Raw genomic sequence first — 14663 nt, 5'->3', positions numbered from 1 at the left:
TGCTAAAACTATATGTTAACTTATTTTCAGACAATTTCAGTAAGAAACAGGAATATGCATATTACACTGAAAAGAATAGGTAATGAGAAAAGAAAAAAGCTCTCAATCAGACATAACCAGAGCTTACAAATTAAATCAGATACTTTTAAACTTGGGTCTTTCTTTTTGTGCAATTATCTCTTTGTCACTATTTTAAGAGATAAGATTCTGCCCTCTTCTGGCTCCAAAAAGATTTACAAGGAATTTTCAGAAGAGCTGAAAAGCCTTGTTTCACCAGGCACTTAAACATGCTGGATGAACGTATTAAGTCTAAAATAGAGGCAAATCAATTATGTACTTTTCTCTCTCAATGCAAGCTCACAGTACTGCTTATACCTTTAATATGTTTAATGATTTTTATCCTTTTGATAAAAGCGGAGTTGGAATAAATTTTAAAAGTCATTTAAAATTTATTTTTATCATGGATATTACTAGTCAACCAGTCTATATTCAGGGATGAATAAGATAATACCTCTGTTACTATTTTGATTTCTGGTCTTTAAATTTCCCCAGAGTAAAAGAGAAGTACTCTTAGACACCCACGTAATAGATCTTGTGAGAATCGATGTGACATTATCCAATGAGTGCTTTAAATATTTCCAGTAGGTACAAAAGAATTCATATTTATAAATACAGAAATACTTTAGAAGTGGGAAATGTCCAGCTGGATTCAAGTTCACTGGCAGAAAAATGAAGAGACTGTCCAAACAGGTAAGAAAAAGAATCAATTAAGACTTGCAATTAAATCAATGTGGGCATCAGAGTACCCCAAGATAGCTTGGCAGTTAACAGGCTACAGAAACATTTACTGAGTTCAGAAACACTAGATGAAAAATGTATTTCAGGGAGATGACTGAGTTTAGTTTTGGACATTCAGGGATATCTTGAAGAATGACCTCCAAGGGTCCAGGAGATGGACACTATTTTCATAATACCAAAAGATTATTTGTCTTTTCCACTTTCATTCTTCTATGAATGTACACTGGAATTTTCCAGAGGCTACATGATGTATAGTATCACAACAGAGTGAATTCAAAATCAGATATAAGAATTCAGATGTCTATTATCCAGACACTAAAGAGATTTGTAAAATAGTAAAACAATGTTACTCTTCTCAATTTTTTGTTTTAGAAAATATTTTTCATAAAAATGTTATCTAGGTATTTTTTCCCATTTCTAATACAGTGATCATCAGTAAAGGGACCCTGAGTCCAAAAGTTTGAGAACTACTGTTCTAAGGCATTCAAGAAAGGATGTTGGGTAGGCAGTTGAATATATGGGTCATAAGCCAAAGAGACAGGTTTTGTCCTCTAACACACATTTTCTACACACTAGATGAATAATTTTTTTCCTTAATGTAAAGATCAAGTTACTCTCCTACTTAAAACCCTTCAATGGTATCTCACTATTTACTTAACTCTTATATTTACAAACACAGGATTTAAGTAAAACAATGTCCTAGGTTCTGTGCTTAGCATTTTACAAATACTGAGTCATTTAAATCTGTCATCAACCTTATTACTTTACTACCTCCATTTAAAAGATATGGAAATAAGTAGAGAGAAGTAAAACAAGTGGCAGAGCTAGGATTTGAACCAAAGTGATGTGGCTCATTTTCATACTGTTAACGACTATTATACTATAACTCTATTAGAATAAAAACCTAAACTCCTTGTCATGGCTTTAATGGCCCATACTTTGAACCTCATCTTGTATATTCTCCTTCCCTCAAGCTCTAGGATGGCCTTCGTCCTCAACCTCAAACAATCCAGGCTTAGTCCCACTTCAGTTCCTTTGCAGCTGTTCCCTGGACACCTTCCACAGCTTTTCACATTGCTAGCTCCTTCTCTTCTCACAGGTCCCAATTAAAATGTTAGTTACCTCCTCAAAAAGGCCTTCCTTAACCACCTTATGTGGGGTAGTATCTATCCTGACAGGCCACCTACATTGCCACATTCAATATGACATCACCTTTTTTATTACTTTTATGTTTGACATAAACAAAAATGATCTCGTTATTTTTTTTACTCTCTCCTCTATAATGGATCTCCCTGAGGAATCTGTCTTGTTCAATGCAAGACTAACTATAATCCTAGTAACACAGAAGGTACTCAATAAATAGCTGGTGGAATGATTAGCAGCAACTTAACATCTCAAAACAGTTTTGTAACAAGATGACAACATGCCCTCCATTAATTTTTGCTGAATAAATGAATGAATGAAAATTCTGAGTAGCAAAGATGGTGCTGGTTCATCATCATGATTAACAAAATGTTTACTCAGTGCTATAAGGTACAGTGTGCTGTCCTAAGAACAGGTAATATGAAAATAGCTATAACATGGTTTCTGCCTTGGAAAGTTTAGAATTTAGTTTGGATTATGGTAGTTCTGAAATAAGTGTAGAAAGTACACAGTAAGTATTAAAAGTTCCTAAAGGAATCTATTCCACAGCCGACGGTCAGATTATAGTATCTCAACATAAGCTTTAAGGATCTGAGTGCTGGATTTATTAAGTAAAAGGTTTTGAAGCTATTCCAGTCTTTCTCTCCCTGCCACACTTTAGCAGACACCAGACACTACTTCTCCCAAAGTACTCTTGGCTGTGATTGTTATTCCTTAGTCCATTTTCCCAAACATGGAAGTCTATCTCTCACTCTCCAGTGCTACTTTGTTTTTTGTTCTTGCTGTCGCCCAGGCTGAAGTGCAGTGGTGGGATCATGGCTCACTGTAGTCTCTTTTGGGCTCAAGTGCTCCTCCCACCTCAGCCTCCTGAGTAGCTGGGACAACAGGTACATGCCACCACATCCAGCTAGTGTGTATGTACATTATATATACACATATATACGTGTATGTGTGTATATATACACATACATTATATATATATATATATATATATATATTTTTTTTTTTTTTTTTTCCTGTAGAGACAGGGTTTCTCCATGTTGCTCAGGCTGGCCTTGAACTCCTGAGCTCAAGCAATCTGCCCACCGTGGCCTCCCAAAGTGCTGGGATTACAGGCATGAGACACTGCACGCAGCCCCCAGTGTTGCTTTCTGATTACGATTCATCAAAACTCATTTCTATTAACATCCATTACACCAATCTTACAAACTTGGGAGTAACATCTGACTTTTCTTACCAGATAAAATTTGAATTCTTTCACTTAGCATCTAAGACCTTCCCCCATATGGCCAAAAATTACCTTTACTTCCAGCATTCTCGTATCAGCCCTATTTTGTAAACTACTACTACAGGTTCAGCATCTCTAATCCAAAAATCTAAAATGCTCCAACATTTGAAACTTTTTGAATGTCAACATGATGCCTATATTAGTTTGTTTTCATGCTGCTGATAAAGACAAACCTGAGACTGGGCAATTTACAAAGGAAACGGGTTTAATGGAAAACTCACAGTTCTACGTGGCTGGGGAAGCCTCACAATCATGGTAGAAGGCAAGGAGGAGCAAGTCACATTTTATGTGGATGGCGGCAAGCAAAGAGAGAGCTGGTGCAGGCAAACTCCCATTTTTTAAAGCCATAAGATGTTGTGAGACTTATTCACTATCAGGAGAACAGCACAAGAAAAGACTTGCCCCCATGATTCAATTATCTCCCACCGGGTCCCTCCCACAACATCTGGGAATTATGGGAGATACAAGATGAGATTTGGGTGGGGACACAGAGCCAAACTATAGAAATGCCCAAAGGAAATGCTCACCAGAGCTCTGTTGTCCAGTGAACTAGAATGACAGTGACGAAGGAAGCTGGAGAGAAGGGCTCTTTGATGGGACATGGAACCATAAAAAGATTCTACTACTGCCGGTGAAAATGAAGTAGAGAGATGGAAAAAACTACTGCAGCATAGATCCAACTCCCACCCACCAGTCTTCTGCTAGTGCCCCCTGGTGGTGAGTCTATGAGGGCAAGGAAGCCTTCAACACAAAGCTGAGTAGGAAAAGACAGGGAATGGCTGGTACAATCAAATCCTTAAACTTTGAAGGTAATGTTCCTATGTATTACCTGTGTTATTTTCCTCTGAATGCTACATTTTTAAAATCATGCCTAAAAGTTATCAAATCATAAAATGCAAGAACACATATTGTCAAACTTAGATTGTCCAATGGACATTATTTTTAATGCCTAGCACCTAAACATTCTGTTTGTGGAGGAATCTCAATTTAAATGAGAAGAACATGGCTTCCAACAATAGAAAACAAAATAAGACAACCATCCCTTCTTTCTAGCTGACAGACAGAGTGCAAGTCTGTGGTTCAAATGAATACTCCTACCTAGGACATCGAATCTACAGGGGTGATACATGGAGAGAATACTCACAATGGCTACCACAAAACAGTTCAACAGCATGACACTAGAATCAGAGGGCAGGGAATCCAGTGACATGGCAGTGACAGCACCAACAGGAGCATCCAAAGTAGACTGTTTTCTGACAGGATCTTGGCTATGCCTTGCTTTCCCTATCCTGCCCATAGTTCTTTAGCCTCCTGAAAGTTTTGTAAATTCCTTCCTTACTAGAGTTAGTCAATTCTGAGATGTCTGCAACCAAGGACTCTAATTTGTATAAGCTACAAGTGACATAAGCCAAGAAATTCAAGTACTAATAATATCATGTGCCTTTAATTCTCTGATGTGTTCTTATTTGACATCAGAACACTACAGCAAAACATTATTACATTGTATACACATTATTTACTGATTTTATAAATTGATCACTGGGACTAGTTAAACTGTGCAAAATTAACATGTGTACCTTTTCCAAGGTGAGAAGATTTATTTCAGACTGTAGACGGATTTCTGGTTTGTTGTTTTGCTGGTCCTTGAACTGTTGGAACTCCTTTTCCAAAATCTTATACTTATTTTCAGCATCATTAAGCTGTATTAAAAAAAGTTTAGCCATTTCAAAACAATGATATGCAAAGTTTAACAATAAAGAATTCAATTCAACAGGGTCTTTTTTTTTTTATTCTAAAGCATGCTCATAGTAGAAAATCTGGAAAACTGCTAGATATAATGAGGAAAATAAAGATCCTTAGTAATTAAAAATTCAGTGAATCAACTGATTATACAAAAACTTTTGAAGAATATGAAATTTCTTATCAAATAGTATCATGAAAATGTTTTTGGTAAAGCTCAAACGTCAAATTTAAAAGTTACCTTCAGAAATATACTTTTTTTACACTTTTCTTAAGATGTCGCATGTAAGAAAAAATTCAGCAAGAGACCAACAGAAGCAGAGATGAGCTAACACATTTCAACACTAAGGCAACTCTGTCTCTCCTGGATTCCATTAGAGCAGAGTAAGTGCAAGTTCTCTGCCAACCCAGGATTAGGCCCTACAGCTACAGTGGAAAAGAATCTCAGGAGAAGACTCAGGAATAAAAACAGAGAAAAAGATTTCAGGCTAAAATTACTAGAAATCCTCAGAAAACAAAGAAGGAAAAAGAAAAACCATCAGCCCAGTTAAGTAAATCAAGGAGTGACTGGGAGATTCAGTTTATAAAAGAATGGAAATTTCTTGAATTTGAAGAGTTGAGGACGAACAATCAGGAATAGTCTAAAGCAACTGCCCAGTGTCCAAAGCACAGGAACATAAAGAAGAGATGGTGACAAGTTTCCAGACTTTTACCGGACTACTTTGATGCCAACAACCCAACCCTGGCCCTCTGCTTAAGGAGAAGGCCTACACAGGATTCTGGGATACAGATGGAAGGACGACATCTTTTCAGGTTCTGTCTTTACAAATGTGGTCGTCCTTCCAATTCCTAAGTTCTAACTCCAGGCCTGTGTTTTGAGGAGCTCCTCTGAGCCACATGGAAGATCCTCGGGTACCCCAATGGAGCCCTGGAACATAAGGCCTCCATAGTCAGCTCCACGCTGACTCCTTTTTCCCAGAGACCCCTAGCCCCCAGTAGCAGTGGTCAACCTCTTCTGATTCTGCTCCAGATCTTGAATTTAGAGACAGTTACAACCTGGATCCCAATTCTGTTTGAAAGCAAAAGAATAACATAATCATCAATACTCTGGTGCATGACTCTGCTTGGCCCAATGTAATGAAAATAAAATGTGAAAAAAATGAATAATCCTGACCCCCTGCCAAAAAAAGACTGAGCATTACAGATATGCCAGATAAGTACCCATGTAAATAAAAATAAGCTCAATTTTAATGTAGCATTTCTTGTTTCTAGAATTTGGTACCGTATGAATTTTACAAATTCAGATAATATTACAAGTTAAGGTAATTTAAAGATTATTTGGTTCAATTCCTTCATACTAATAGGTTAAAAAAAAAAAAAAAAACTGAAAGTCAAAGAAGCTAAATAATTGAGGTAGTGTCAAAGACCTAGTGAGCTAAGTCAGTAGCAGGGGCAAAAAGCGACTTTAGACTTTTTTATCCCCTTGAATAATGCTTTCATTAAAGCAGTCAGTACTTCCTGAAAAACAAAATGACACGACAGTCAGCCTTGACTGAACATTCAAATTTCTCTTAGAACAGTTTCAAATTTTTTCTAAAAAACGGTATGAAGATGTTCTTCTTGAATGAGATTTTTTTTGAAATGCGAACAAAGACTGCTAAAGATGTTTTCCTAAAACATGTACTGCTATGACTATCCATCATTAGATAAACCAATTATCTCTTCCCTAAGGCGTAGGACTTACCTAAATCTGAAATATTAATACTAAGAAAATATGTGGCAAAAATGGAAATCATCAGTAATAATTAGGATTTATCTAGCATCTTTAGGTAATGTGGTGTTCCATACATGAGAATTTTCCATATGACAGAAGTTTACCTATTTTTTAACATCCAAAGTTGAATAGAAACCTTTCTAAAGTCTCTCACTTTTCTGTTTTAAACAAAAGCTATGAAACCATTAAATTTGGTAGTTTCTTCACAATTCCAGAACATTATCATAAACAATTCTTGTTACAATAGGGTTATAAAGCATAAGCTATCAAGGCATGTTGGGCTCTTCTTCCTTTGCTAAGTGATCCATAAATATAGTGATTTGAGTTCCGGTGCCTGCTATAATCTATTTGAGTACAGATACTTTATCTTCATCAGCTCTCACTGACAGTGTGTTTAACTGTCCCTTCTGCCAGTCTAGTTAGAATTGTGTGTATAATACACATAACATGGTCAAGGTAAGGGCCCAAAGAGCTTTTCCATACCTAAAATGTGATACGTATACAGTCATGGACTTAGCAATCTGGGCATCTTAGTAACTTCTCCTGTCCTTCTTACCTCCCCTTTTTTCCCCCAGGTTTTAGAACAGTAGTTCACGAATAGAAGTGTGCTCCGGGTAATTTTTCCAAAATACCAGTTCTTCCCACCAAAGTTAGTTATTCCTACAAAGAAGTAAACTACACAATATACAACACTATCTGCAAGTCTTTTTTCTTTTTTTTGAGAAAGTGTCTCGTTCTGTCGCTCAGGCTGGAGTGCAATGTTGTGATTACAGCTCACTGGAGCCTTGACCTCCTGGGCTCCAGTGATGCTTCCACCTCAGACTCCTGAGTACTGGAACCACAGGTGTGCACCACCATGCTTGGCTAATTTTTATATGTGTTGCAGAGGTGCAGTTTTGCCATGTTGCCCAGGCTGGTCTTGAACTCCTGGGCTCAAGCAATCCTCCCACCTTGGCCTCTGAAAGTGTTGAGATTACAAGTGTGAACCACCGTGCCTTGCTTATACCAGTCTTAGACAAGGTACAAACATGCGTATTTCTCAAGAGCTCTCCTGGTGACTCTAATACGTGTTAAGAGCCTTTGTTCTAGATGGTTGAATCTTCCTGCTAAGTGGAAGAAGAGAAGCATTATTGGTGAATCCCACAAGTGCCCACTTTTACAACTTTATCTTTTGTATTTTAAACGAGTCTACCCTACTTGGTAACAATCAAATTCATATTTTTACAACCACCTAAATAATGGCCCTGTGCTGCTGTGGAAACTGTTCATGAGAAAATTTACTGAAGACTTGGGAGGCATTCATCATACATATCTAATCTACACTGGAATTTTTCAAGAAAGATAAGCTTAATTTTTAACAGCTTGATTCTTTATTTTTAGCAAATATTTATTGAGCCCCTATTATGTGTTGACAACTGGCCTGGACTCCTGGGATACAGCTATAAACCAGAGCAGTTTTTATGGAGCAAACAATCTGATACTGATTAAATTATCATGCTAATGAAAATAAAAACAAACTGATATGACATATCATAAAGAAAAATAGGAGAATAATGTCCTATGAGACCATAAAATAAAAACCTGACCTAGACTTGGGGAGCATGAAATAGGGAAGATTTCTAGGAGTAGGTGATGCCTTAGCTTAAAACCGAAAGAGGAACAGAGTACATCAGGCCCAGATGATGGCAGCAAACATGAAGATCCTGTGGGTGAAGTGAGCATGGCATGCCTGAGCAACTGATGGAAGACAAGCATGGCCACAGAGTATACAGCACAGGCACAAGAGTGTGGGATGAAGTCAGACAGACAGGCTCTGATCTATGCAGAGGGCTGCAGGACAAGGCAATGATTCTGATATTTGTCCTATGAGCAACGAGACAATGCTGAAAGATTTTAAAGAGGAGAGTATCAAGATTCCCAAATTTCAAAAATATCATTCTGGCTACAACATGAGGAGTAGATTCGAGGGGCCCATCACGGAAACAAAGAACATTTACAGGTAGAAGGTCAAGTATGGAGACAAGGGCCACAATGGGTTTTAAATGCCTTTAAGACATCTGAATAGAGATGCCAAAAACGCAATCAGATATATGGGTCTAGAGGGCAAAGGTAAGGTCTTGGATATGACCCTGGATGTGAAAGTCCCCAGATGTACAGATTGTCTCTGAAATCATGGGCATGAAATCATGAATAAGATTATTTTTGCAGAAAGTAAGTCCTGAGCTTGGAGGAAGTCCAATATGTAATGGTTAAAGGAAGACAAGCCTGCAAAAGAGCCTGAGGGTGGCCAGAAAGAGAAAAACAAGGAGAGTGGTGATGTGGAAGTTGAGAAGAGAAAATACAAAAACAAGGACAACAGTATTGATTATATCAATCAGCTTTACTGAGTATAGGGAGAGGAAATAGGAACACTGACAATTCTCTCATGAAATTTGGATCTTAACTAAATTTGGTCCTTAAATGAATTTGGTTTAGTGCTACATGAAGAATATCTGTTTGCTTAAAGAAGACTTATCAGAAAAAGATTTAAGTTGGAAATGACCTGAAATATGCACAATTTCACACAAAATAGTTAGAAGATCCAACTTAAAGTATATTTGAATCTCAGTGCAATAAATATGATTAATAGTCTAAAGCACTGTGAATTTTACCACTTTTTAGTAGTGAACTATTTCTCTTATTACTAGAATGCAAATAAACTAAGTATAAAAAGATGACAAGTACGTTATCCAACCTGTTGCTGAAGGCGGTGTTTATCCTCTTCAAGTTGTTTGATTTTTAACCTTTCTAGTTCTACTTGGTGAATACAATCCTCTTTGGCCCTACGGATAGAGTCCTGCAGTTCTTGCAGGTTCCGTTGACGTTCTGATTGCAGTTCCTTTTTTTCTCTTTGAAGCTTAAAACAAAGGCATCTTTAAGAGGTTGGTTTATTACTAGCTGTATTATACTATTCAACATTCCAATATCTTTCTGTACACTCAAATGTTCAGGATATTGACAAATTTATTTTCACATATTTTTCAGTTATTAGAGAGTTAATGTTCAAGTGTACCATTATAAATTTTCAATCACTGTTTAATACTATTATACACATATAAAAATCCATAAACAATTTGTATAAATTCACTTCAAAACCCTAACCACTTAACATTTCCATTTGAATAAAACCTTTTTATTTGTGTAAGCAAATATGCCCAAATTTCTCTTCTTTTAGAAACGTCTGACTCTTGCCTAATCGCACAGAATAGAGCCTTCGTATTAGGAACATATCTACACTATTAAGTTTAAACACTCTGACATACTTTTCTACCTATTCTAATATGTAAGATATGCTGAACAGCAGTTTGAACAGCAGTTTTCTGCATGTCTAAAAGACAATTTTCATGAAATATATAGAGCACAAAGTAATAAACAGTAAGAATTTCATATATAGACTACGAAATAAAGATATATGATAGATGACATGCTTACTAATAACACCACTTTCCACCTCTTTGTAAATAATTATGTAAGACTCCCATAAATGGAATCCCTCTAGTTCCAGTCTTTGCTGTCTCATTCTTATAAGCAGCCCATCCTGAATCCCTTCTCTCTCGGGACTATTTTGCACCTAACTTTCAAAATAGTATTTCTACTTTACAAGAAATCCCTCTATGCTGAAAAAAAAAAAAAATATGATAGATGAATGAAATACCTCTGATTCCGCACTAGCAAGCTGCTGTTCTCTCTTCTCCAAGTCAATTAGAGTTTTTTGAAGTTTTCCTTCTAGAATAGTATATTCAGCCACCTAAAATATAGTAAAAAAAAAAAAAAAAAAAAAAAAAGTTACCTACCTTCTCCCAAACTTAAAACACACACAAATTCAAAAATATGTATCATTTCACTGAAACACAGAACCTGAGAATAGGAAAGTCACAATTTACATCCTCCAATTCAAAGAAAAAATGTGCTTTTATGAATTTGAGAGTGGTGATGGCCATATTTCCTCCTTCTGGTCTTTTTTCTTCTCCAAGATAAACACAAATTTTAACTGTTATTCATATATTATGATTTCCACATCCTCTAATATATTAGACTTAATCTAAATTTACAGAGGATGAAAACAAAAGACTGTTAAATTTGAAACGCGTATGTAGTGTAAGCAACTAAATAGCCAAGTACAGAGTCCAGGGAAGAAGTAAGGGGATGGGGGTGTGTGTGTGGTGGGTGTCTTGGTGTATATAACGCCAAGAGAGTGAATGAAATCATCAAAGGAGTGAGCATACCGAGAGAAGAAAAGATGATATTTGAGGACAGGGCTCTGGGACAAGCCAATAAAGCCAACATGAGGAGAATCTAGCATGACAATTAGGAAAGAGAGACCAGTGAACACAGCAGAATACAACAGTAGTAAAGTATAGCCCAAAAAAAAAGGTATAGTCAAAGAAGCCAAGTAGAGGAAGTGTTTCAAAGACAGAGATAAACTGAGTAAGGATGAGGAAGGACTGTCTGTTAAGACAAAAACTAACTGTTCTGGTGAGTGAGAAAATGAATTGACTAGGGAAAGCAGTAGGATTGTGAGCAGCCGTGAGGACGTCTTAGCGCTTGAGGTCCTAAACCTCCTTAAAATCATCTCTATAACACCCACCTTTTCTCCATAACCTTTCGCTACTATAAGTTTTTGGCTTTCGTTTTCTTTTAAGACATATTGCTTTCCTGGTCTCCTGGACGTTAGTTTCACATTCCTCTATTCTATCCACTATACTTCCATCAGAATTACTGTTACAGAATGAAAACCTCATTATCTTATTTTATATAAAAATCTTCATTTATGACAGCTAGACTAATTAATGCAGAGAAGGTCATAAACGAAATGACAGAGATGAAAACCATGACACGAGAAATACGTGACAAATGCACAAGCTTCAGTAACCGACTCGATCAACTGGAAGAAAGAGTATCAGCGATGGAGGATCAAATGAATGAAATGAAGCGAGAAGAGAAACCAAAAGAAAAAAGAAGAAAAAGAAATGAACAAAGCCTGCAAGAAGTATGGGATTACGTAAAAAGACCAAATCTACGTCTGATTGGGGTGCCTGAAAGTGAGGGGGAGAATGGAACCAAGTTGGAAAACACTCTACAGGATATCATCCAGGAGAACTCCCCCAACCTAGTAGGGCAGGCCAACATTCAAATTCAGGAAATACAGAGAACGCCACAAAGATACTCCTCCAGAACAGCAACTCCGAGACACGTAATTGCCAGATTCACCAAAGTTGAAATGAAGGAAAAAATCTTAAGGGCAGCCAGAGAGAAAGGTCGGGTTACCCACAAAGGGAAGCCCATCAGACTAACAGCAGATCTCTCGGCAGAAACTCTACAAGCCAGAAGAGAGTGGGGGCCAATATTCAACGTTCTTAAAGAAAAGAATTTTAAACCCAGAATTTCATATCTAGCCAAACTAAGTTTCGTAAGTGAAGGAGAAATAAAATCCTTTACAGATAAGCAAATGCTTAGAGATTTTGTCACCACCAGGCCTGCCTTACAAGAGACCCTGAAGGAAGCACTAAACATGGAAAGGAACAACCGGTACCAGCCATTGCAAAAACATGCCAAAATGTAAAGACCATCGAGGCTAGGAAGAAACTGCATCAACTAATGAGCAAAACAACCAGTTAATATCATAATGGCAGGATCAAGTTCATACATAACAATATTAACCTTAAATGTTAATGGACTAAATGCTCCAATTAAAAGACACAGACTGGCGAATTGGATAAAGAGTCAAGACCCATCAGTCTGCTGTATTCAGGAGACCCATCTCACATGCAGAGACATACATAGGCTCAAAATAAAGGGATGGAGGAAGATCTACCAAGCAAATGGAGAACAAAAAAAAGCAGGGGTTGCAATCCTAGTCTCTGATAAAACAGACTTTAAACCATCAAAGATCAAAAGAGACAAAGAAGGCCATTACATAATGGTAAAGGGATCAATTCAACAGGAAGAGCTAACTATCCTAAATATATATGCACCCAATACAGGAGCACCCAGATTCATAAAGCAAGTCTTTAGAGACTTAAAAAGAGACTTAGACTCCCATACAATAATAATGGGAGACTTCAACACCCCACTGTCAACATTAGACAGATCAAAGAGACAGAAAGTTAACAAGGATATCCAGGAATTGAACTCATCTCTGCACCAAGCGGACCTAATAGACATCTATAGAACTCTCCACCCCAAATCAACAGAATATACATTCTTCTCAGCACCACATCACACTTATTCCAAAATTGACCACATAATTGGAAGTAAAGCACTCCTCAGCAAATGTAAAAGAACAGAAATTATAACAAACTGTCTCTCAGACCACAGTGCAATCAAACTAGAACTCAGGACTAAGAAACTCAATCAAAACCGCTCAACTACATGGAAACTGAACAACCTGCTCCTGAATGACTACTGGGTACATAACTAAATGAAGGCAGAAATAAAGATGTTCTTTGAAACCAATGAGAACAAAGATACAACATACCAGAATCTCTGGGACACATTTAAAGCAGTGTGTAGAGGGAAATTTATAGCACTAAATGCCCATAAGAGAAAGCAGGAAAGATCTAAAATGGACACTCTAACATCACAATTAAAAGAACTAGAGAGGCAAGAGCAAACACATTCAAAAGCTAGCAGAAGGCAAGAAATAACTAAGATTAGAGCAGAACTGAAGGAGATAGAGACACAAAAAACCCTCCAAAAAATCCATGAATCCAGGAGTTGGTTTTTTGAAAAGATCAACAAAATTGACAGACCGCTAGCAAGACTAATAAAGAAGAAGAGAGAGAAGAATCAAAGAGATGCAATAAAAAATGATAAAGGGGATATCACTACCGACCCCACAGAAATACAAACTACCATCAGAGAATACTATAAACACCTCTCCGCAAATCAACGAGAAAATCTAGAAGAAATGGATAATTTCCTGGACACTTACACTCTCCCAAGACTAAACCAGGAAGAAGTTGAATCCCTGAATAGACCAATAGCAGGCTCCGAAATTGAGGCAACAATTAATAGCCTACCCACCAAAAAAAGTCCAGGACCAGATGGATTCACAGCTGAATTCTACCAGAGGTACAAGGAGGAGCTGGTACCATTCCTTCTGAAACTATTCCAATCAATAGAAAAAGAGGGAATCCTCCCTAACTCATTTTATGAGGCCAACATCATCCTGATACCAAAGCCTGGCAGAGACACAACAAAAAAAGAGAATTTTAGACCAATATCCCTGATGAACATCGATGCAAAAATCCTCAATAAAATACTGGCAAACCGGATTCAGCAGCCCATCAGAAAGCTTATCCACCATGATCAAGTGGGCTTCACCCCTGGGATGCAAGGCTGGTTCAACATTCGCAAATCAATAAACGTAATCCAGCATATAAACAGAACCAAAGACAAGAACCACATGATTATCTCAATAGATGCAGAAAAGGCTTTTGACAAAATTCAACAGCCCTTCATGCTAAAAACGCTCAATAAATTCGGTATTGATGGAACGTACCTCAAAATAATAAGAGCTATTTATGACAAACCCACAGCTAATGTCATACTGAATGGGCAAAAACTGGAAAAATTCCCTTTGAAAACTGGCACAAGACAGGGATGCCCTCTCTCACCACTCCTATTCAACATAGAGTTGGAAGTTCTGGCTAGGGCAATCAGGCAAGAGAAAGAAATAAAGGGTATTCAGTTAGGAAAAGAAGAAGTCAAATTGTCCCTGTTTGCAAATGACACGATTGTATATTTAGAAAACCCCATCGTCTCAGCCCAAAATCTCCTTAAGCTGATAAGCAACTTCAGCAAAGTCTCAGGATACAAAATTAATGTGCAAAAATCACAAGCATTCTTATACACCAGTGACAGACAAGCAGAGAGCCA

General features: G+C 37.3%; 1 protein-coding gene across 4 annotated transcripts in view; it reads right to left on the bottom strand.

Moving 5' to 3' along the window:
• The window catches only part of CEP120 (centrosomal protein 120), an 80811-nt gene that overhangs the window by 22425 nt on the left and 43723 nt on the right, over window positions 1–14663 (bottom strand). For all 4 annotated transcript variants that reach the window (XM_023197146.1, XM_023197141.1, XM_023197148.1 and 1 more), the window contains 3 exons: window positions 10438–10530; window positions 9478–9639; window positions 4807–4929 (listed from right to left, as the gene is read on the bottom strand). In XM_023197146.1, coding sequence (XP_023052914.1) covers window positions 4807–4929; window positions 9478–9639; window positions 10438–10530 — 378 coding nt within the window. The remainder of the gene's footprint in view (window positions 1–4806; window positions 4930–9477; window positions 9640–10437; window positions 10531–14663) is intronic.

Source organism: Piliocolobus tephrosceles, chromosome 4 (genome assembly GCF_002776525.5).
Source record: "Piliocolobus tephrosceles isolate RC106 chromosome 4, ASM277652v3, whole genome shotgun sequence".
Lineage (NCBI taxonomy): Eukaryota > Metazoa > Chordata > Mammalia > Primates > Cercopithecidae > Piliocolobus > Piliocolobus tephrosceles.
Note: the sequence above shows the minus strand (reverse complement) of the source record. Positions and strands in the feature narration are given on the sequence as shown.